Source organism: Rhododendron vialii, chromosome 13a (assembly GCF_030253575.1).
Source record: "Rhododendron vialii isolate Sample 1 chromosome 13a, ASM3025357v1".
Lineage (NCBI taxonomy): Eukaryota > Viridiplantae > Streptophyta > Magnoliopsida > Ericales > Ericaceae > Rhododendron > Rhododendron vialii.
In genome coordinates this window covers 28,240,299-28,264,977 of record NC_080569.1, presented here as the reverse complement: position 1 = coordinate 28,264,977, position 24,679 = coordinate 28,240,299, and the positions used below count along the sequence as shown (strand labels likewise).

At 37.4% G+C, this 24,679-nt stretch overlaps 2 protein-coding genes across 2 annotated transcripts; one reads left to right on the top strand and one right to left on the bottom strand.

Moving 5' to 3' along the window:
• Positions 1-66: 66 nt before the first annotated feature.
• On the bottom strand, positions 67-8,383 carry LOC131314078 (uncharacterized). Its single transcript, XM_058342572.1, has 5 exons — positions 8,348-8,383; positions 3,520-3,777; positions 917-985; positions 746-827; positions 67-589 (listed from the first exon to the last, which is right to left on the bottom strand). The coding sequence occupies exons 1-5, from the start codon at positions 8,381-8,383 to the stop codon at positions 579-581; spliced, it is 456 nt and encodes a 151-aa protein (XP_058198555.1). The 3' UTR covers positions 67-578.
• Positions 8,384-16,752: 8,369 nt separating this feature from the next.
• Positions 16,753-20,569, top strand: LOC131312821 (ervatamin-B-like). Its single transcript, XM_058340823.1, has 2 exons — positions 16,753-17,317; positions 19,789-20,569. Exons 1-2 carry the CDS (start codon positions 16,873-16,875, stop codon positions 20,379-20,381), a joined length of 1,038 nt encoding a protein of 345 aa, XP_058196806.1. The 5' UTR covers positions 16,753-16,872; the 3' UTR covers positions 20,382-20,569.
• The last annotated feature ends 4,110 nt before the right edge of the window (positions 20,570-24,679 follow it).

The following is a 24,679-nucleotide window of genomic DNA, read 5'->3' as shown; positions in this document are numbered from 1 at the left end:
CAAACATAGGACACGACACGATACGCGTACGCCGACAAGATACGATATGGATACACCAACGAGACACGTATAAGACTTTCGTTTCATACCAAAAATTCCAACTTTAATTTGTTTCATACCAGAAGTTGATTACATGAATTTACACAAAGAACGAGTTTGGAGAAATCAAAATGCATTGATTATGAACAAATTTCCATCATTGGAACCCATGCACTTGAGGTTTTACACTAAATTTGACTGGTAGCCTTCCGCTCATGCTTCTGCCATCTTCTCATGCTTCTGTAACTTCAAAAAAGGCTACACCCCACAGAGAAATCAAAATGGTCATCTCTGCTTCTACCAAAAAAGTAGCAACATCAAAGGCTCAGAAGTAGCAGATTCATCTACAGCATTAGCCCATAATTCAATGAAGTAAAGCTTAAGACAAATACAGCTTCCAAAAACTGCATTCCACCAACAAAAAGCAGCTGCAGATGCAAAAGTTTCATCACCAAAAAGATGCAAAAGTGGTAGCATAATATTTCACAATAATGGCAGCTCCTCATTTTTTTCACAGCCTGCCGTATATCTCAAAAGCATCATTCCATCCCTAAAGTTCTCAACATGCAAAGAAAAAAGAAGACAACAAAAAACAAACTGAGTCAAATCAAAACATTTTGATTTCTGAGAGAGAGAAAAAGAGAGAGGAAGGTCCTAGTTAAACTTATAAACCGATAAAAGTGGAAAGTCTTAGAACTAAACTTACTATAATCATGTCCCAAATCATATGGAGATCCATTAGGGTCATAGCTCCATGTACCAAGATATCCTACACTCGCCTGAGATGACTGAAATCATAACCAATTGAAATTACAGTAACATGAGAAAAATTATGAATTGAAAAGATTCGATGTAGTACAAATGCAGTCATACTTACAATAACGTTTCCACTCTCTTGCGTTACTATCTCATGAAATCCCATAGCATGAGTGTGGACTTCCACATCCTAAAGCGAAATAAGGTCAAATTCTAAATCATAGCAAGCCAATGATCATAATCATGTGAAACATCGAAAGAAATGCATAATGATTGGTATACCGGTGTACTCCTTGCATTGACATGACTACATTGGACCCTTTTCTTTGATTTCATATTCCTTCTAATAATTTGCTCAGTCGTTGATTGCTTCCTCTTCGTCAGCGGTCGCCCTCTCTGAGGCCCTTTACTTGAATCGCCCACGGTAATTGATTTATCTTGGAAACTTTCCAAATCATTTTGTACATCTCCAGCCGTAGGCATATTGCTAAGACAATCCTCATCGTATAAGGCATTCTCCGCTTTAATTTTTCGCAACCTAGCCGCCATCCTATCAGTCTTGGCAATGGAATACATGGCATTGTCGGCAGCCTCATTGAATAACTTCAACAAACTGTCATAGCGAACAAATTCGGACTTGCGTTCCCAATTAACATAACTCACCTTTATTTTTGTGTGACTCCTCACCAAGTTTTTCATCCATCGTTGTAGAATATATTTATCGGGCACCACTTCAAGCTTCTTTTTTGACCAAACAGAGATCATATGCGTGCACACCATTCCCTTACTCTCGAACAACCGACAATTGCAATTAGTTTATGTTGACTCCTTATCAAAATGAGCAATGAAAGTGCAAGTTTTAAAAAGATTTTTTTCTTTCCAACTAGAATGTCTTATTCAATGTGGAACAGTGAAATACCATTTACTACCGGTCCAATAGTCAAATTGCACCCAACCTTGTTAGCTACTTGCTCTCGGAACTCCTTGCATTTTCCAACTATGTATACTTGCTGAAATTGATCCTCAAACTTATAAGGAGACACCTTCTGAATTTGAAAATTTAAAGAATGGGCGTCTGCCTCATCTTCTTTTTGCACCTTCTTACGTAAGGCATTCTCATATTGATCCACAAATTCCTTCAAGGTGGTTTGGAATGGACGTAGCCATCAAAGAAGGCATTCATGCTCTCGCTCCGTTGGGTTGTTGACATCCCCACCCAAAAGGTATCCTTAACAAATGCCGGTACCCATCGATGCCTCTCCTTATACAATCCAGCTAGCCAATCATTGTCCTATAGATCAAATTGTTTGATGAGATCTGCCCAATTTTGTTCAAAGTCCACCAAATACAAGGAATCATATACATCACTCTTGAGGGATATTTTTATCGCCTTATACTCACTGTAACCCTTCAACTTGTCACGAATTTTTTTCATGATATGCCACAAATACCAACGATGTCGTACATTTGGAAAGACTTCACTTATCACGTTTTGCATGGCCCTACATTGGTCTGTGATGATGGCATTAGGGTAGGAATTAGACATGCAAGAAAGCCAAGTCTCGAACAACCATACAAATGAAGTCGTGTCCTACTGTGATATCAAACCACATCCAAACAAAATCGATTGTCCATGATGGTTGACCCCTACGAACGGTGCAAAAGGCATATTGTACGTGTTAACAAGGTAAGTTGTGTCAAATGTGACATCGCCAAATTCTTTATATAACTCTCTACTATACGTATCAACCCAAAGGACATTCCGTAATCGTTCATCTTCATCAAGATCGATGGCATAGAAGAAGTTACCATTATCTTTTTGCATTCTTCCAAAGTACTTGTGCATTGCATCGGCATCCCCTTCTTTGAGCAGTGCACGCCTTCTTTATCCTTGTAATTCTTTACATCCTTACCTATCCACGTTAGATTATCAGGGCCCCCTGCCTCGATCTCACATGAGGCAATGATTTTGTTCATTGTGATTTCGGCTGCCGTGTTCAATTCAATTGTCCTCTTCGTATGTGGTGGGAGAGTCCAATAGCACCAAAGATATTTCACTTTTTCCGGGTCCATTTCATGATTATGCTTCAATTCAATCGAATTCAACATCCACTTCCCGTCAACTTGCAAAGAGATATTCATATGGGCTTCACAACCTATTTTTGCTGTTGGATGGGATTTAACGGGATTCAAACCCGTTGGCCTAGCATTTCCACCCCAATGACAACCATAACTTATATTCGACTTGACATTGTTACGCTTCTTATAGGTTATTGTGACCACACCAAATCCTTTTGCTTTCGCATATCTACTGTAACATTCCAGGGCTTCGTATTCAGAGTTAAATATTGTTCCAACTTTAGGTTCTAATACCAACTCCAAATTCTGATTTTCCTCCAAATTCTGATCTTGTATGTCCATGATTCTACAAATAAGAAATACAAGGACTTAAGAACAGACAAACATTTCCCCTCCCTCCCAAAAAAAAAAAAAAAAGGAACAGACACATATAACTATGGGATGTAGCCGACTCTAAAAGGGCCCCTTACCCATGGTGATTACATTCCAGTTCTCAAAAGTGTACTAGTATTTAGACACAAAGGTTGAGGAATCAAAGTAATAACCAGGACAAAACTCAAATTACGTCCCCATAGTTACAGATTTTTGAGGGTTTTCTTAACAATCAAATGTACATTAAGGGAGAGGGAAGTGACAGACTCAAACCTGTGATAGAGAAGTCGATTGGAAAGTAATCGGGAGAGAGGAGTTGGTGGTGGTGCGGCGTGGGTGGTGGGGCATCGTTGGTAGGAAAAAATCCAGTGATGGTGGCTGATAAGTGGTTTTCCACCGAGTCGTGGTGCGGTGGTGGTTGGCCGGTCGATCGGTGGGGGCTCCGATGATGGTGGGCTGGCGTATGTGGGAGCTCCAGTGGTGGGAGGGCGTTGGTGCTGGATTTCGTGGAGAGAGTGAGAGATCCCAGTACTGAACCACTTTCCCAAAATTTTTGAACTGAAATAGGTTTTTCTCATTTGGCTAAATTGGCGCGCGTTTGGAAAGCTGGGAGTGGAGGAGTGCGTCCCTTTATAACTTTCCACGTAGGATCTCTGTGAGGGTCAGGTTGTTTGTCTCTGTTGGTAGCATTTTTAGACTCACGTTGGGACACGTAAGGTCACGTGCTCCCACTTCTTCTTTTTAAAAAAAATAAAAAAATTTGTTTTTGATATAACTATATAAAAGTTTCCTACACTTGTACAATACATTACTTCTTGTTGTGGCTTTAGGACCTGACATAAGTTCTAGGCGCGGTAGGTGCCTAGGTTCGAATCCCAGAGGCCCCCATCCTCTTGTTTTGTTTTTTTTGTTTTGTTTTTTTCTACCTCTTTTCTTTATTTCTCCATTTTTATTCTACTTTTTTCCTTTATTTTTCTATTTTTGTCCTATCTCTTTGTGTTTTCTTCCCAATCCAAAAATATTATGAAAATCAAATTTTCTAAATTATTCTTTAGTTTACTTTCTCTTGACTAATTGGTAATCTTATGGTTGCTACCGCGACAGTTGAAAGAGTATTTTTAACCATGAAGATTGTCAAAAATGGATTGCGGAATAGAATGAGTGATTAATATTTAATGGTTGAGCGATAATTTAGTTATACATACAGAGAAATATTTTTTAAAATTGTGAATAATAGGTGCCCCCAGTATATGAAATTCCTAGGTCCGCCACTGGACTTGAGAGGCTGCCTAGGCCACAATTTTTTGGGCCAAATAATGAAGCTCATTATTTGAACTTATATACATAAATCAAGGGTCCAAATTTATCCCCACATAAATCTAAGGGCTAAGAACAAAGATGGTAATTCATTAAATCTCAAACTGATTTAGGGCAATTCTGTAGAGTTTGGTCAAATGGCATTTTGGTAAATTAGATTTGATTTTCAAAATTTGAAAGCCACATTTTTTTTAACGTCGGATAATGTGAAACGGAACCTACTTTTTTTTTTACTAACGGGACCTACGTTGGTCTTCTCTCTTTACATCTTCTCTCTAAAGCACTCTCTCTCTCTCTCTCTCTCTCTCTCTCTCTCTCTCTCTCTCTCTCTCTCTCTCTCACCCAAAATCCAAAGGATGGCCTCTCTCCTTCCCACCCTCGCCTTTTGGTTTCCACCTCTCTCCCCCCTTCTCTGTCTCCCTCTTGCCCGCAACAAATAACCGCCGCCCTAATCAGTAGTCCAAAAGTGGAAGAAAGCCTTTTACCGAACTTTTTTCATTCTTTTTTTTTTATTCTAGGTATTCTCCCTATGTCAAGTTCTTTTTCTTTCTTTTAGTTATTTTTTTATTCCAGGAATTGTACCTTCTATTTTTTTAGGCATTCGGGAATAGGGATTATGAGAATTGTATATTGCACTCAAGGTGTTTGAAAAAATGTTTAATCCAAGTTGCTCTCCTTTTTTTGCATTTAAATTATTCTGTCTTCGACATAATCGATTGGGTTTGATAAATTGAGAGGCATTGTAACGTATGGGTTGGTCTTGATAAATTGAGAGGCATTGTAACTAGCTTTTGGGGTTTTATGTTTGATATTTCTAAAATAATTTGTGTAAAGGTAAAAATATTTCTATTTTCCAATTTCTCACGTTGAGAGGAATCAATAATCCACAAATGTTTGGCGTGAAACTTACAATGCGCATTTTTTTTGAATAAAGATAAAACACGCGTAAAGCTAACAAACGCGTAGTTTTTTTTTTTTTGTAGAAAGACAAAACGCCCAATAAAAACTTAGCGGAACAAGGCCTAAACACATTCTTCACATATGGGCCCACGTGATACAATATGAATACCACACATTTTTGTCCAAAGCCCCATCAACAAAAGATATCATTATGTACACTCTGGATCAGGTAAGGGATCCCACAAAATACGTTTTGTGCACACCTCTTTTACAAGCCGTTGTATTGTGTTTTCAATGGTTCGGATCTGAGAAAGATTTATGACCGATCATAAACCTTCCTCAGATCGGGACCATTGAAAACACAATTCAACGGCTGAGATCATGGTCCGCACAAAACACAAAATTCAGGATCCCTTACTTGATCCGAAGTCTCATTATGTAAATACCAGAACAAATATATACTCTTTCTATCTAAGGAGTCTAGAATATTTATTAAGTTAGTTACATGGTACGATGTACGAACTTAAAGATGAAGTTATTTTAGGATGATAAGAAGAGATGTGGCTGCCAAGTGCCAAGGAAGGCCTTTGTGGGATTGCTATGCTAGCTTCTTACCCAATTATTTGAAATATTACCACTATTTCATCCTAAAATGTTTGTCTCGTCTGCAAAACGAGAATTTAAAAATAATATAATGTTTGTGAGAAAAATTCGAAAAACGTGCAACAACTTACCATATATCAACGAGTTCTTTTGATATATGTTTTTTTTTTTTTTGGATTTCTTCTTTAAAAAGTGTATTTTTTAAGTCATTTTTTTGTGTACCGAATAAACCTTTTGGGATGAAGTGAGATGGCATGTTTAAATTCAGTGCGCAAATGTGCATGTAATATTAGTGGTGTGTGATAGGCGAATAAATTAGCTCGTGCATAGTTGCATAGCTCTGTCACTATATGTATCGCTGGACAAGAAAATGTATTACTATTTGATAGTGGAATTGTGATGTGTGTGTGTGTGTTCTTACAATTATAGGCATTATATTGTGGAATATTTTGCTCTCAAAATTCAGGCCAATATTTTTTTTAAGTAAGATTAGTTGCACCAATTAACATCCAACCAGTTGGACTGGCCCGTAATTTCTCCATATTATTATAGATACAAAATCAAGCACAATTTGGTATGTCCTCCTAGTTGTACCAGTCTTAGGAACTTTTGGCCTTTAATTGTGCGAGAGGCTGTGGATTCGAAACTTGACCCTACAGTAACTTTTGCATATAGAGCTCCATCTTTTACATAAATATATACTCTCTCCGTCTCAATTCTATTGTCCCTCGTCATATCCTAACTGGCTAAAAAACTTATTATAGCTTTTAATTGGTAATATTGATTATATGCAATTTGGATTTTATTTGATAAATCTCAATGAGCTCTTTTAAATGGTGTTTTCAAAATCACCTAAAACATTATATATTGCAAAATATAATCAATTGAAAAGTAGCACAGTCTTCAAAAAGAACAAAAGAATTGGGACAGATGGAGTATATTACATATACACTGTTCTAGTTAGAAATTGCTAGCATTACTTTCATTTCTCTAATTTCTTTTTTGTATAAAATAAACAAGAAAGATATATTGTGTATATTCTTGTTTTTTCATTCTTACGTGCCTTTTTTTGAATGTGAAACAAAAAAGAGGGCCCGATATTGTTTTTATTGAACAGCGAAAAAAGTTTGTTAATCAAATGTAAAAGGATACAATGATTAAATGGGACAAGAGGATAATACCCAACTATATTGTGTGGAGTTTTGCCTTGAATTTGTCGCGACAGCAGCAGAAAACCAAAATTGGAGCATTTTGGTTTTCTGGTCCTGACCAGAGTCACGATGGTCGGACCAGCAAGATAGTTTTGCAATTGCACGCACAGAGTATTCTGGATTTCTGGTCCGGGCGAGGGTCACGCTGGTCCGGACCAACGGGACTATTTTTGTGCACGAATTAAGGTTTTGTCCAACTTTTGGTCCTCTATTATAAATAGCCCGGGTAATTGGGGGCTGCTCCGGTGATGAGTTTTTTGTTCAAAGGCTTAGATATTAGGATTTTTTTCATCTCTTAGGATTCCACTAAAGGTTTGTGTCTTCCTGTTGGGTTGGTATAGCCGATTCTTTGTTTCTCTACCTATTTATAGTGAATCATCTTGCTCTTTTTTCCGTGGAGTATATTCTTGCTTTATGCTTGAGCAGAATCATGTATATCGTTGTGTTTTTGTTTATCGCCTGTTGATTTGTTATATTCTCAATTTCATTTTCAGCACAACATATTGGTACCCCAACCCTTGACAATCATCTACCACTCGAGACCCAAAAACAATTACAAGTTGACAAGATACCAACCGAAATCAAGCTAAAGAAAAAAAAAAAAGCTCAAACACGAGCAGTAGTATTAATACAGAGTTCGAAACAAAAAGAACTGCACCAAACAATAGCAGCATGTGATCCAGAAATGCAGTAGCACTCAAAGCGCTGCATTCACCCTTATTCCAAAGCATACCAGGTAGCTTTGTCCATTTGAAATTAAGGGATTGTTTGATAATTTAAATTCAACATTTATAATTGAATCAATTAACTGAATTAAATAATAAGTGATTCAATAGGTTTGACAACCACATTTTACATTGTTTAACAAATTAAGTGCTACTTAAAATGTAGGTTAAAAAGTTGAGAAAAATTAAGTAGCTTTGAGCTACTTAATTATGGCTGAATTTTTGTGTACTTGCATTCAACAACCATACTACAACCACTCCCACCACCACCACTCCTATAACCATTCCACCACCTCCATTACCACTACACCACCACCACTATCAATCCTCCACCACCACCACTACACCACCACCACCACTCCATCCTACCACCACTACCATATGCTGTTGCCACCGCCACAACTCACCACCACCACCTATTCCACCACTACAACACAACCACTCCAACCCACCACCACACTGCCGCCACCACTACTATGCCACAGCCGCCACCACCACACCACCACCATTGCCACCCCACAATTACACCACCACTCCAACACCACCACCACCACGACGTTCACTCCATCCCCACCCTCACCACTCCACCACCACCCTCGCTCCATCACCACCATCACTCCACCATTACCATAGGTATGTTGTGACTATAAGTAAATTAAGAGAGAATTGGAACTAAAATTAATTCATTGTTTTAATTTTTAATTCAGTGCTTAATATATTTATCAAACAACTTTTAGCTTAAAAAATTTAGCATTAAGTTTTCAGTACTTAATTCTTCAACTTTCAGTTTTAGTTTTATCAAATAGCCCCTAAGACCAATATCAGCACTGAACTGAAGCCAATGTCAACACCACAACAGATAGTCTTGAAACTGTTTGAAAGACTAGTTCTTGCATCCCAAAAGTTAATCAAAGTAGCAATAGAAGACCTCAGTGGATAGTCTTGAGAACTTGCAGATTTAATACAGTTTAGCAGCATCTTGTTGTAGCTTTACTTAGAGACACCTTCTCACTTGCTTCTCCTTTGCAACTTCACTTGGAATATCTGGTGCGATATCTTTTCTTGGTGAAATATTTCTTGGATTTGTCCTTCATCTATCATTGGTCTAATCAATTTTTGGTTGTTCAATTTTTTTCATAACTTCGAGGAAATTTGTTGGAACACCATATTTTATGCCAGTCTTTGGTCTATTTGGAAAGCAAGAAACGACCTTGTCTTCAACAATTCAATTCCTACTATTGAGGAAGTGGTTGACCTATCAAATTAAGAGTGGCTTTTTGGGTTAAAGGGAGAAACATCTTACAATCTATTCTGTTGAAGACATCAGAAGCCATTTGGATGGTATTAGAAAGCATAAAATCTGAGTCTTGTTGTAATTCTCTTTTTTGTTTTTTTTCCAACTCTTGGTAGGTCTTTTCTTGTTCTCTTTTTGGATTGTTGGCTAGCATATGATTGGATTGGTTTTTTCCTTCAATGATGCTTGCCCTATCCTTCTCGATGTACCCATTATCGAGTTTCTAATATATCTTCTTTGCCTATCAAAAAAAACAAAGCTTTACTTAGAGTAACTTCATATTTGCAATAACAAAAGTTTATGGTGACCATGTCTGACTACCACATTTTGGATAACATGTTAGGTATCATCATTGCAATATTGATGGAATGTGCTCGATCCACCACATGACAAACAGACACATTCTACCAATCCACTGGTTACACTTCACGTAGTACCCAAAATGTGGTACTCCTCACACATTGTCACCAAAACATTAGTGATTTATGAGATAAAATAATATGCCAGCAGCTCAAGTCACTTAACTCAAACGAGGAAGTTTACATCATCTAGTGCTAATGCTTAGCAAATACTCGAACTTTTTGCATTTTGTACTCATTACGCCTGAGGTAAACCTCGAGTTGCATCTGCTTTAGGGTCCGAATATTGTTAAATTTTAGGGTTCCGGTCTTGCTATTTTGGTATCCATGGCTTCAAATTCTCCATGGCCTAGAAACAATAACTTTTGACATCCCCGGCCCTTTCATCCAATTCTCATATCAAATGGAGTGTCAAATCCAACGTGAATTTGGCTCCCCACCATTCGCTTCAAATTTCTCTCCTCATGCCAAATATATTTTTGACATTTTAGAATTCAAAAAATAAGTGTTTTGGATGTTAATACTTAGACTTTGACATCAAGATTGGAGATGAAGGTTTGTTGATAATGTCAAATTCAGAAATGCAAAAATGTCACATAAGTTTTCAAAAAAAATTGCATCTCCAAGCCATGGGTTTGAGATGAATAGTGTCATAAAAAAATGCTTATCTTTAATCTTTGTTTTAGGCTCCCTGAAAAAGTCTTGGGGTACCGCCGTGCACCTTTCTCTAGCTATCACATTTCTGCAGGGCACAGAATTAAGTGTGTAAACCTCGCCGAAAATATGTGGTGGAGAAAGCTTAGTTATTCATTATCGGTGAATAATTACTCTTAAACTAGACCCCCCAAAGTTTGGACTACTTTTCTGCTGTCAGTATATTTTAGAAAGCTCAGCTATTGGTTATGATTGGCTACTGGCTGGTTTACGTAGAGAAATTTGCTTGGTTAAAAGTGATGGATTATGAAGTATTGCAACTGAATTTCATTAGTGGAAGCGAAAGCTCCTAAACTACGCTAGCTTGCTTGCTTGCTCGCACAGATTCTTAATGGGTCTTCTCAAGACCTCAGTCCAAATTTGCTGAGCAAAAGATTCTTTCATTTCTCCTGGTAGGGGAATCTTGTTGAATCTCCTGTTCTTGTTTTGTTTCATAGATGCGTTTAATTTGTTCTTGTTTTGTTTCATCAGGATCGAGTTAGTCTGTTGATCAGGATGGCCGGGGTTGCCTTTGACAATGAAATCATTTCACCATCAAGGTATTTCTATAGATTCTTTTGGTATTTGGTTGAAAATGTTTGGCTCTTGATTTTCATAGGTTGCTTTTACATTTCGGATTCATCATAGTGGAGGGGCATATCGTGACTGGAAAAATGTATGAGATTTTCTTATAACTAATTAAGTATCTAACCCAATATGCCGACTAATTCAAGAAATTAATTTCACCATCTACTAAGGAGTAACTAATGTCGGAACAAAGGCTGTATGGATTGATCCAACACATACAAGAATTGATAGCATGAAACTAGCTAGGAGTTGAACCTATGGGTTTAATGAAGTGAAACATGATTAATTTCTCTTACTTCCCTTCTATGATTCTCAATCGTTTGAGTAGTTGAGTTCTGGCTCCTGACTTAGCTATTGAACTGCCTTTCTCACAAGGGCCGGCCCAATCTCATTAGAGGCCTAAGGCAAACATGAGTGTGAGGCCTTTAGAAATTGAAGTATTGGTGTCAAACATTCTAACCTATAGCTATATTTTGTTTTGCCTTTGAAAACCCTATTTCTTCCTTTATGAAAGTGAGGCCTCTCAAAGTTAGAGGCATTGGATGCTAGCTAGCCTCAATGGCCTAGTGGTTGGCGAGCACAAGGAAGACAAAAATTCTGGAAACACAAACAATTGAAATCATACAAACACTCTCACACACTTACCAAGCATGTAGATCCCTCACATGCGGGAGGTGAGTGTGCGCAAGTGTTTGCATGCGTTATGCGTGCCAAATCGCACTATATTTGTGTGATGTCTGTGCATAGTTTGTTTGTTGAACCTGTAGTAACTCTCTTAAAAGGGGCTGCAAATTTCAACCCTTTTGAGGAGCTACGGGGACCGGAGTCCATTATGGGGTCAGTTTTGATTTGGATCTTCTCAAGGCCTCAGTCAAATTTGGAGAAAAAAAATAAACAATCTTCTATTTCTCTTGGTAGAGCAATCTTATTGAATCTATTGTTCTTGTTTTGTTTCGCAGATACTCCATGTTTACTCCACTGGTTTTCGGTCTAGAGTACTAGTACTCCGCTGATGATGGGTTTGCCTTTGACTATGAAATCATTTCATCATCAACGTATTCTTTGCGTGAGAAACTTATTCACAGAGCCGTAAATAACTCTGCGCAATCTCAGTCTTCCATTTCGGCAATCAATGGTCCGAATTTAAAAAAATGTACTCGCGTGAAGAGTTAAACTCTTCTATCGAATAGTTTTTTCAAAATTTGGACCGTCAAAAACATATTTGGATGCGCGTGATTGAGCGCGGTAAAATTTTTTTTCTCTCTCACATTCCTTGCTCTTCCACACACACACACAAAAATGTATGGCTCTCGGTTTTCATTATTCTCTTAAAATGACGTGCATCCTATTTTTGGAGTACTATATGTTTATGGCAAATGCTAGTTGATGCCCCTGGGGTATAAGTTAGATCGTATTAAATGAGCTTAAAAAGTTGGACAACACCATATTAATTTATGCAGGTAATTAATTACATTGGTAAATGAGGAGTTCTCCAACTACATGAATCAATTGAAGCAGTACCAAATAATTATACCGTCACATCTACCCTTTTTGAAAGGGTTTATTTCCCTTTTTTCTTTTTCTTTTTCACTTTTCTTGTCTAGTTTAGCTTTAAAATTTAAATTCAAGGTAAAGTTAAGGCATGTTTTTTTTTTTTTTTGGTTGCTCTTTACTACTTATATACTCTCCATCCATAAATAATGTCCGGTGCGCAAACTTAGAACTTTAAAAAGATGCATTTTTTCATAAAAAGAATCAATTTTTTTCACAAATCAATAAATACCAATGAGTTCTTGTAAGTTGTAAATTTTTTTTGAATTTTTTCATGAAAAATACGTTTTTTAAAAGCTAAAATTTGTGTGCTAAACATTTATTTAGAGACAAATGGAGTAATTTGGCTTTAAAATTTAAATTCAAGGTAACGTTAAGGTTTATGCTTACTTCTTCGGATAAATTAATACAATAAGTTTATGTAATTTTTTTAGGATAAATGACTTTTGGGTAATACAGGGGGGCAATTGTTTGTAAAATGAATTAGTTTTTAATAAAGTTTTTCTATTGACCTCATTTTTTGTCAGTGAGGTTGAGGAGGATGAACTGAGCAGTTTTAGTTCACCCTTACGAATCCAAAAGTAATACTTACCGATGTTCTTTGGAGCTGATTTTTTACAGGGCCCCAAAAAATGATATTCAAAAATTTACGGATATTTTTCTAAATTTTTGTGAGATCTGAAATGGATCCAAACGAGTTTTTCCTTGTGTGATTCCCTTCAAATCTTCCTTACGGTTAGGTTTTCCGGTCTCAATATTGCACTATACTATATACGCTTTACAACCTACCAATAGTTAAATACTACAAGAAGTTAAAAAAGGCTTTCAAATTAGGCTTTTTTTCTGATCAGAAAAGAAAATTTAACTTAATTTCTTTCATGCTCAAGCATTCTCTCATTTTATCTTTTACATTTAATTGTTAATTCAGTAAATTGTAACGAGGGTAAATAACATAGTAATAGAATTTTTTTTCTTGCTTCCATGCACAACAGGGGTAGGACGCGCGCTAACGTTTTTTTGCACTATCTGCTAGTGGTTGACCCATGGGAAGACTTTTAAAGTTAGAATTCAAGTATGGAAAGGCCCGTACGTTTCGTCTCAATTTCAGCAGAATATGCGTCAGGCGATGACTGGGCTGGAGTAAAAGACATGAATTGCCTTGTACTTTTCTCGTTTTGTGTTAGAGGATTAGTTTGGCTTTGTTTAAAATATTTGTAATGAATTCGGTATTGAAAGTATCGCTAGGCTTACATCAATATAACTTCTCACTTTTGTCAAAAAAGGAAGAAGTATATTTTGTGTCTCCACTGCTGCTTAAAGGCTTATTAGGTAGTCTCGGAGAACTACGTGATATTGCCATGTGGTATACTTCGCAAACAAGATATCGCCATTGCACAATATGAGTCATTCTTTGTCTTTCAACCACCCAAAAAAACTGAATCATATGTTTCCATCGAATAATTTGTCGCTGTGTAAATAGTTAGAAATACTGTAATACGTAGGTGACGCCACTTCGTACTCTGACAAAGCTGAATAATTACTCCTGCATAGAACCACTCATGCAATGGAAATTAAATCCAAATAAATGACAAACAGATTTTGTTGCGCTGATTGTGGAGAGTTTGTGGGAATCTAGGATTATCAAACCTCAGTCATGCAAATCTTGTCAAAAAAAACAAAAAACCTCAGTCATGCAAATCTTGTCAAAAAAAACAAAAAACCTCAGTCATGCAACGACCCGTGCATATATCACGGGTACGTAGGACGCTTGTTTTGAACTATTTAGTTGACCCATAGAAGATTTCTTAAGTCACGATTCAGGTAAAAAAAAAAAAAAAAGGGCCCCCGTCTGGTTTCAATTGCTTTCATAGCCTTTTTTTTTTTTTTTTAATTGCTTCAATTATTAGGTAGTCCTCATAGTAGTATATGACGTTGGCATGTTATATTCATCACAAAGAAAAGATCGTCAACACACAATATTAATCATTTTTTTTATCTCCCAACAAAACCGAATCATAATGTCTCTACCGGATAATTTTTCTTCTACGTAAATGGTTGTAGAAGTACCATGTAGGCAACGCCACGGGACCCGGATCCTGCGGGGTGGATCCTTGCAAGGCAAATCTCAGTCGTACATGAGTGTTTTCAATGTTCCGGATTCAAATGAAACTTTTTCTGGAAGAAATTTTCATTTGAATTTGGATCATTGAAAACACTCACGGACATACTACTAATACGCCCTACACGCCCTATAGTGCACTCTACACTACAGGGTTTTCGGTTCCAAACGCCATGTGGTGCTCTGACAAAGTTAGATAATTACTCACTCCTGCTTAGAACCACTCATGTTACACGCAAGGATGGAACCAGGAGGGTTTAGAGGCGGCGACCGTCACGACAAGAATTTTAGAAAATGCAATTATTATATGTAAAAAAAATATTATGCCCAACTTATATAATCTTGCCATTACTAGACTTTTTAGTATACATTTCGCCACTGTTAGAGTAAAATCTTGGTTCCGTCATTGGTTACACGCCAGCTTTTTTTTTTTTTTTTTGCCTACTCATGAATAATTCAATGCCGACAATATGAAAAAATAAAATAAAATTTTGTGTTAAAAAAATGCAAAATTTTGGTGCATTTTTCAAGTCCTAAACAACCCCCTAAACTACATGTGGAACCGCCAGAGTGTGCTGTGTATCAAGGACGCTAAACAAAATATTTTTAACAAAATAAATAGCTCCAGTCATATGAACTAAGACGGGTCCAAAATCGTGCTATGCGTGTTGTCTGTGCATAGTTTGTTGTACCCTTAGAAGGGGTTTGAGGGGCTACAGGGACCGGAGGCCATCCTTTATGGCGTCAGTTTTGGTGATCATTTAGATCTTCTCAAGGCCTCAGTCAAGTCAAATAATATTCTTCCATTTCTCTTGACTCTTGGTAGGGCAATCTAGCTTGTTGAGTCTCTTGTTCTTGTCTTGTTCCATTAATTCGTCATCAACGTATTTCTTACTCTCGGTTTTCTTTATTCTCCTGCAATGACATGCATTCTATTTTTGGAGTACAATGTTAACAGTTATTTAATATATTATATTAACAGTTATTTCGAAATGAGTATAAGCAAAAAGAGATATAATATATTAACAGTTATTTCGAAATGAATTAGTATAAAGACTTCAAAGGACCGGAAGGGGAAAAAAAAAAAAAAAAGGGCATCACCATGGGACACGAGCACTTGCTTGTTTTGCAGGCACAAGAAATTACTAACAAAGAGCCAAGTGGCCCTCAGATAAGTATTAGAGGGACAAATTAATTAAGCCTGCTACACATTCATCCAAGCTTTTCGGCCCACCATTAATTGAATGCTAAAATATTTTATATATAGTTAATTAATGATATAATTCCGAATTGTTTATTCATATTAATAGAAAGAATGACTTACTTTCAGAGGATAAAATGCTCCTTTTTTAAAAAAAAAAAATGGGGATAAAAATGCTCTCTTTATCATCAATGAACGTAAATAATAATTAAGTTATATAATAATAAAAATGCTCTCTTTGTCTCAATATTGCATTCTACAAAGTAAAGAGCAGGAAAAAAAACTTATATTAATTCATCGAACGCTTATGAATCAGTTAAAAGATCCTCAACGAGCAAATAATCGCCATATATTATCATAAGAAATGGCCTTTTTATGCTCGTGTTGCCGATAAAAACAAATTCAACATGTATATGCTCGTGTTTTTTTTTTTTGCCAAAAAGTTTAGAATTTCCATTGATAACGAAGAGCTTACAATATAGGGCATAGGAAGAGGCATATTCTTCACAAGGGAGGAAATATCCAAACAGGTGGGTAGGCAATCCAAAGACCTAAACCTCCAAACCCCATACACGCACATTAGTCAGGGAGTTAGACAATGACTCTAGCGGCACCTTAGGAATTTTTTGTATTTGACATCCATAGGATAATGCATTTTAGTAGTAGTATTTTTTAATCATTACTTCCGCACTTTGTGTAACATTTTTGTAAAAACATTGAATTCATGATATCGTTTGTGGTAAATTTTTATCAGTTGGTCCATGGGATGATTGATTGAGATTTACTTGGCTCCAGTTTTTTTTTAAGGATGAAAAATTATAAATTGTCCAATAACTTTATTATAATATTCTAGGTTGCGTGTTTCTTGGGTCGATCTTAGGTGTGAACAATCAGACCATTTTGCAAGGCAAAAAGATGTATGTAGCGCTGATCTCTCTGTCTCTGTGACAAGGAGAGTTTATGGGAATCTTGGCCTATAAAACCTCAGCCATGCATGCAATTACCCAATCACACTATCATCAACTTCCACAATATTCCTAGCTGAGGTACAACTTAGTACGTACCATGGCTTCTACCCTGTCCTTAGTCTTGGTCTTGGTCTTTGGAATATTTTTAGCTTCTCAATTAGCTTCCTCTCGCCTTAACAACGAGGAATCTTCCATGGTAGAAAGACACCAGCAATGGATGTCTCGCCACGGACGGATCTACAAGGATGAACAAGAGAAGGGCGCCCGGTTTAAGATATTCAAGGACAACGTGAACCGTATTAACGCGTTCAATTCCGGTCCGGACAAAGGATACAAGCTGGGTGTGAACCAATTTGCTGACCTGACCAGCGAGGAGTTTCAGGCTTCTCATACTGGTTACAAGAGGCTGGAATCACCTAGTAAAGTGATTTCTGGTTCAGAACAATTATCTTTTCGGTACGCAAATGTAACTGTTGAATCGTCTGATGTGGATTGGCGAGAGAAAGGCGCAGTTACTGACGTCAAGAATCAAGGCAGATGTGGTATGTATCCAGATATAAATTAACATCATTAATAGTATATATGAAACAACTCCATATATAGCCGAACCTGAGTTGTCAAGATGAAATTAAATCATACACTAGTCTAAGCTTTAATTTAGTTTGAAGGCCTCAAACTTTTACGTTTGTTTTAATCTTGTTGAAGGGTCCGCGCGGCAAGAAATCCTTCTTGTTTGAAGGATCTGCATATATATATATATATACAGTCAAGACCAGGTCAGGAGGTGCGGACCGAAGCTCCGGTCCGCACCTCCCCATTCTCATATTTTCTGATTGAATTTCGATGATCTGAGCCGCTCAATGTGATCAGAACGTGATTTTAAGGGTACCCTCGTGAAATTAGCAACAAAAATGACTAGGAAGAGCTTGATCTGAGCAGTTTTTTTCTGAACGGTTCAGAAAAAACTACTCAGATCAAGCCCTTCCCGGTCATTTTTTTTGCTGATTTCTCGCGAGTACCCTTACAATCACGTTCTGAACACATTGAGCGGCTTGGATCATCGAAATTCAATCGGAAAAGGAGAGGTGCGGACGGATGCGGACTGTAAGGGTGTGGACTTTATATATATATATATATATATATATATATATATATATATATATATATATATAGTCCAAAGGCTTAGAAAACTTGTTTTTCTTCAAAGGGCCTGCAAAATAAAGACTCCACGTTCTTCGTACATGGGCCCAGTGATACCACACATTTTTGTCCAAAGCCCCATCAACAAATAAATACACTATCTATCTAAGGAGTCTAGAATTTTATTTATTTATTTTTTTTTGGGTAAGGTAAAAATTTATAACAAAACAAAGGAGCTACCCCCGAACACACAGCATACAGCCAAGAAAAAGGAAAAGGGGCTAGGAACAAGCTCCTACCCTAACAACAACAAGAAAACAAAGCCTACCAACTACTCACCCAAACAAAACAAAGATAACACCAACAAAATACTTAGACCCATCATCAAACGGTGGAGAAAATGGCCTCAGAGATATTCCACATAGCACACAACCTTTGGTTCTTGGCACTGCGTTTCACCTTCCTCCAAAGACTCAAACAACTCCTGGTATCAGTCTTTACCACTGAGACGAGAGATAAAGCATCTCTCTGAGAGTCTTGAAAAACTCGCTTATTCCTCTCCAACCATATATGATAAAGAGAGGCAGCCAACACCATCTTATACAAAGACTGCTGCAAACCATTGCCAGTCATATGTTGACTAGCCCAACCAATCTCTTGATCCGAACTAATCAAGCCCCTCCTATAGCCACAGATTCTCAAAAGCTGCCCCACAATATAGGAAGAATAAGGACACATGAAAAAGAGATGTAAATGGCTTTCAAGAGATGCATTACAGAGAACACACAAAGTATTGGGCACCGTACCCCAATTCTGCAATCTATCCTTCGTAGCAAGCCTACCATGAACAGCCAGCCACTGAATAATTGCCCAACGAGGAATATGAGCCTTAAACAAGACCACTTTCCCCCAAGTAACATCGATTTTAACCTCTCTAATACTATCCCAAGCAGATTTGATAGTAAACCCGTGAGCATTCAGTAGCCAAACCACAGAATCAGATTGACCAGAATTAGGGACCAAGGTAGTAGGAGTGTGCTCAATGATTTCTTTGGTGACAGCATTCCGACTTCTGGGCCAACACCAGGAATCATTACTGATAATAGAGGCCACTTTAGAAAACAAAGATCTCCCCAAGTTATAAACGACCCTCTCCCCAAATCTAGAAAAGAGAAGCCCGAGAGGGTGCCAATTGTCTAACCAAAGAAAAGTATCAAGCCCATTACCAACTACAGATTTTATCCAAGGTTGAACCAAACTGCGAAGCTTAAAAATCTTCCTAATAGTCCAAGAAGCAGAAGGAGGAATACTCATATACCAAAGACACTGACCTTTAATGACATAGGAATGAATCCACCTTATCCACAAAGAGTCAGCTTTTTTAGCTATGGCCCAAAGATGTGAGTCTAGAATATTTTTCAAGTACATTAGTTACATGGTACGACGTACGAAATTAAGATGAAGTTAGGATAATAAACTGGCCGGTAATGAATATTGTATAAGGACGCCCAAAATATTGAGTCATCCTCAAGGGCAGAGCCAAAATTTGTACGTAATTGGATCAAATACTTGGAGTGATTAATTAATTAATTTAGATTTTGATCGAGCTTGGCAAAAATAAGGTACATAATATATAATTTTTTTTAACAGAAGCATGTGGGGGTCAATCATGTCAAAATGTAGTACAAATGATAACTATTTTGTGTCATGAGTCGGGTCAAGTAACTTGACCCAACTATATGGTCTTCTTCCCTCCCCCTTGGTCGTCATTGAGAGCGAATTCATTCTTTCTACGTAGTAATTATACTGGCCCACAAAATTCTCATGGCATAAAATTGTTTTACATTAATTGTTGTCACAATCTTCTGCCTAGGATCTTGTTGGGCGTTTTCAGCTGTGGCAGCTGTGGAAGGTATTAACCAACTCAAAACCGGTAATCTAGTATCCCTATCCGAGCAAGAGCTGGTTGACTGCGACAATCAAGGAGAAAACCAGGGTTGTAACGGCGGTAGTATAGTTGCTGCCTTCGAATTCATCAAGCAAAACCAAGGTCTCTCGACAGAAGCCAATTACCCTTACGTGGGACAAGAAGGAACTTGCAAAAGCGAGAATTTATACGAGTCTACTGCAATGATAACCGGATATGAAGACGTGTCAACGAACAGCGAGCAGGCTTTGCTTAAAGCCGTGTCCAATCAACCGGTATCCGTTGCCATCGAGAGCGGTGGCGGCGACTTCCAGTTCTACTCGAGCGGTGTCTTCAGTGGGACATGCGGCACGAGGCTTGACCATGCTGTGACCGTGGTTGGATATGGGACTACTACTGATGGGACTAAGTATTGGTTGGTTAAGAATTCGTGGGGCTCTGGATGGGGTGAGAATGGGTATGTGAAGATGGAAAGAGATGTGGCTGCCGAGGAAGGCCTCTGTGGGATTGCTATGAAAGCTTCTTACCCAATTATGTGAAATATTACTACTACTCCGTCCTAAAATGTTTGTCCCGTCTGCAAAACAAGAACTTAAAAATAATATAATAAATTAGCTTGTGCATATATAGTTTGCACAAGCTTTGTCTCTATGTATCGATATCGCTCGACAAGAAAATGTATTACTATTTGATAGTGGAAGTGTGATAATGATATGTGTTCTTACAATTATAGCACATGTTTTTTTTAAATAAGAGATTAGTTGCTATATATGTCATCTATTTTTGTTTTTGATTTTTTTTTGCTCAAATCCACAACGACCAGCATCCAACCAGCACGAGTATAGTGAGCTCGCAACAACCACCTATCTTTTCTTTACAAAAGGATACTCGAGAAAGCTCTAATTAATGGAGTCTATAAATGCTCTTGTCATCTCTGCATTCTGAGTGTGGGAAGTGAGGCAGTGAGAGAGGGAACAAGAGAGGTGTGAGAGGGAGCGAGTTGATATGGGTTCTGGCTCTTGTCATCTCATCATTCTGGCTCTAATTAATTTTTTTTCGCATTTGTTAGTTTTATGCCAAACTCTTATGTGATATGGCTTCGTCTTGACAAGAGGAATTTAAAAAGTAAAAAATTATGAATTTTACACAAGTATTTTGAAAAATATCCAAAGTTGTGGTGTATAACTTAATTACTAGCTTGAATGGGTAATATTACCATTAATTGCTACACTACGGCTCCGTTTGTTTTGATGTAAAATGTTTTCCAGTAAATTTTTTTACTCGTTTTCCGTCGTTTGGTTGGGCAAAAATAGTGTAAAATATTTTACCTTATATGACTGAAAATGCTTTTCTCTCAAATTACCTGTAAGTCATTTTTATCTCTTTAGACGTCAGCCTTCTCTCTCGCTTTCTCTACTCATACACTCCTGAAATTAACCTCTAGAGAGAGAGAGAGAGAGAGAGAAAGGGAGAGGAAAATATGGCAATTAATCTACAGCCTAGAGCTCCTGGTTGTATCCATGACCATGATCTTCTCTTTTGGAAATATAATACATACATGTGAAATGTATAGGCGGAGATCATTGACTATTTTTTCCTTCCTCCCTTATTCTTTATTATCATATTTTCCTGTTATGTGTTATAGTAGGATATTTATTTGTGAAGCAAACAACGGAAAATACTTTACATTTAAATTATTTGTTCCAAAATCATTTTACATTGTAAAAATTTTTACGTCAAAACAAACAGAGAGCCTACAACCGCAATTCTTTACAACCTTATTAGCGGGCCAAGCCCGGGCCAACCCTAGAACAAGGAACGAGAAGCTGCCGCCTAGAGCCCCTATTTTTTGAGCCGAACCCCGAAGTCAGGACTAATTTATAGATACAAAATCACCCACAATTTGGTATGTCCTCCTAGTTGTACCCGCGGTAGAAACTTTGGCCTTTATGTGAGTGTGAAAGGTTGTGGATTCGAAACTTGCCCCTACAGTAACTTTTGCATATAACGCTCCTGCTTTTACACAAATACTCCGTATAAATTGTATATATATTTTTTTCATTCTTAATTTTCTTTTCTTTTCTTTTTTGAATTCGATTAAAAAAAAAGACCCCGTATTGTCTGTTCGCGTAGGGGCTCCAAATATATAGAGCCGGCCTTTGTTACTACAGTATATATCTAGCTCTCTATTCGTAAATTGTTGGGACAACAAATAATGTCATAATCGATCAGTAGCTACTGATAAAGAGCAATGCTATGGAGACCGTGTCTATCTATTACCAAAAAAGTCACGGGCTTGAGATGGATAGTGTCATAAAAAAGGCCCATCTTTAATCTTTGCTTTGGGCTTCCTGAAAAATTATTGTGTGAAAACTGTGGAATCTTGGGGTACCGTTATGCACCCTTATCTACCACATATTTCTGCGGGACACAGAATTAAGTCTGTAATCTGTTTGGAACTCACGGAAAGAAAAGGAAAAGAAAGGAAAATAAAAGAGAAGGAAAATTAGAGGAAAATGGGAGAGAAAATTTACTATTCACTACACTTAAAATTCTTATTTCCTTCCCTATTTTTCTTCTAACCAAACCATAGAAGGGAATTTTTTTTAATTTTCCTTTCTTTTCCTTTCCTTTCCCTGCGTTCCAAACATAGCCTAAATCTCACAGAAAACGTGTGGTGGAGAAAGCTCAGCTATTGATTACCGGTGAATAATTACTCTTAAACTAGACCCCCAAAGTTTGGACTACTTTTTCTGCTGTCAGTATGTTTTAGAAAACTCAGCTATTGGTTCTGATTGGCTACTGGCTAGCTAGTTTACGTAGAGAAATTCGCTTGGTTGAAAGTGATGGATTTTGAAGTACTGGAAGTGAATTTCACTAGTGAAAGCGAAAGCACCTAAACTAAGCTATCTAGTTTACGTAGAGAAATTAGCTTGGTTAAAAGTGATGGATTATGAAGTATATTGGAAGCGAAAGCACCTAAACTAAGCTAGCTTGCTTGCTCGCTCGCACGGATTTCGCTCCTAAACTAAGCTAGCTTGCTTGCTTGCTCGCACGGATTCTTAATGGAATCTTCTCAAGATCTCAGTCCAAATTTGCTGAGCAGAAAATTCTATCATACCTCCTGGTAGGGGAATCTTGTTGAATCTCTTGCTATTGTTTTGTTTCATATCTAATAATATTATACTATGGCAATTAGTAACTATCACTCCATCAGGATTCAGGAGTTTAATCTGTTGATGATGATGGGGTGGGCCTTTGACAATGAAATCATTTCATCATCAAGGTATTTCTTTAGATTCTTTTCGTATTTGAAAATTATATATGGCTCTTTATTTTCATAGGTTGCTTTTACATTTCGAATTCATCATAGTGGAGGGGCATATTGTGACTGGCAAAAATGTAAACTGTGATTTTTTTATGACTAGGTATCTGACCCAATATACTTTCCAATTCAAGAGATTAATTTCACCATCTACTAATTAAGGAGCAACTAATGTTGGAACAAGGCTGTATGGACTTATCCAACGCGTACGTTCAAGAATTAATTGGTAGCATGAAACTAGGAGTTGAACCTATGGGTTTAGTGAAGTGAAACATGATTTCTCTTACTTCCATTCTCAATTCCTTGAGTAGTTGAGTTCGATCATCCAAATCTTTGAGAGGTCTTCTGATTCCTGACTTAGCTATTGAACTACGTACCTTTCTGACAAGGGGTGGCCCAACCTTGATAGGCGCGTAAATGTTTACATTAACGCCCCCTAATTTATCTTTGTTAAGTCTCATTTATATTATTATTTGAAGTTTTATGCTTTTATTCTTGTATTGTAGGTATCTGGAAGATTTGATAAAACAAGCACAAAGTTAAGAATATTAAATGGTGTTCGAAGCGGACCATTGGAAGGTTATATGGAGTCAAGAGTTAGTCCACGGGCATCACTGGGGAAAATGAATTGCAATTGCATTGATTGGGCCTAATGTTTATTAGTTGATGACTTAATGGTGGGCCAAACTTAATATGGAGTACGGCTGAAAAAGAAAAATAAGAAAAAGGGCTTTTCAAGTGGTACAAGGCTGGGCCACTATTACAAAAAGAGAAAGGAATTAGGCCTAAGCCACGGCCCACGAGGGTTAGTAATTTTTTAATGGCTACAGAAGGATATAAAAAAGAGGGGAGCTGCGCATATCGGGGGACTCCTTCGGAACATTATTTTCGGCAGCTTTTGGGACGGTTTCCTGGGCGTGGAAAAAAAGGAATCTGATTTGAACGCAGAAGGAACGGGGGCTGCCGAGCCGACTTTTTAGGTTCCAATATCGTACAGTTTTCTTCCGAGTTTTATTTAATTCATGTTATTTGAAGTTTTGTTCAATTATTTGCATTCTAATAATTCGTATTAATTTTTGTTCTTCATTAAAGTTGTTCGTTGATACTTGTTTATTAATTTATTTCTTTGTTTATTTTGTATTCAAAAGCATGTTTCAAATTAGGGTTTCTTTCGTTTCTTGCGCAATGATTAGTGAGTAGTCGTATGGATAGAGTCTGGTCTGGACACTGCACTTATTTTCAAACAATGAAAAAGATAATTTTAGATTGAAAAAATACTTCCCGCAGACGAACCCGGGCATTGTCGGAGCCCATGTGAACAGGGGAATGGGGGTCCAAAACTCATTCTCCGTTGCGGATGGGTGAATGGCGACCATCTGGTCTCGCATCTTGTGGGGTATCTTTTTCAATCCAAAGTGGAACGTTTTAAAGAAAACCAAATGGAACAGGTTAATCCGGACTTGTTGCGAATGTTATGAACTCTACGACCGTGCCTTTCTTTTTATTATTTGA

Excerpts from the sequence above, each read along its gene's own strand:
- LOC131314078 (XM_058342572.1), bottom strand. The coding sequence starts at position 8,383 with ATGGTAGTGGTGGTAGGATGGAGTGGTGGTGGTGGT. Across the intron at positions 3,778-8,347 it reads GATGGAGTGGTGGTGGTGGT|TACTGGGATCTCTCACTCTC; the intron begins GTAGTGGTGGTG and ends AAAGTGGTTCAG. Across the intron at positions 828-916 it reads AAGAGAGTGGAAACGTTATT|TCATCTCAGGCGAGTGTAGG; the intron begins GTAAGTATGACT and ends TTATGATTTCAG.
- LOC131312821 (XM_058340823.1), top strand. The coding sequence starts at position 16,873 with ATGGCTTCTACCCTGTCCTTAGTCTTGGTCTTGGTCTTTGGAATATTT. Across the intron at positions 17,318-19,788 it reads CAAGAATCAAGGCAGATGTG|GATCTTGTTGGGCGTTTTCA; the intron begins GTATGTATCCAG and ends TCTTCTGCCTAG.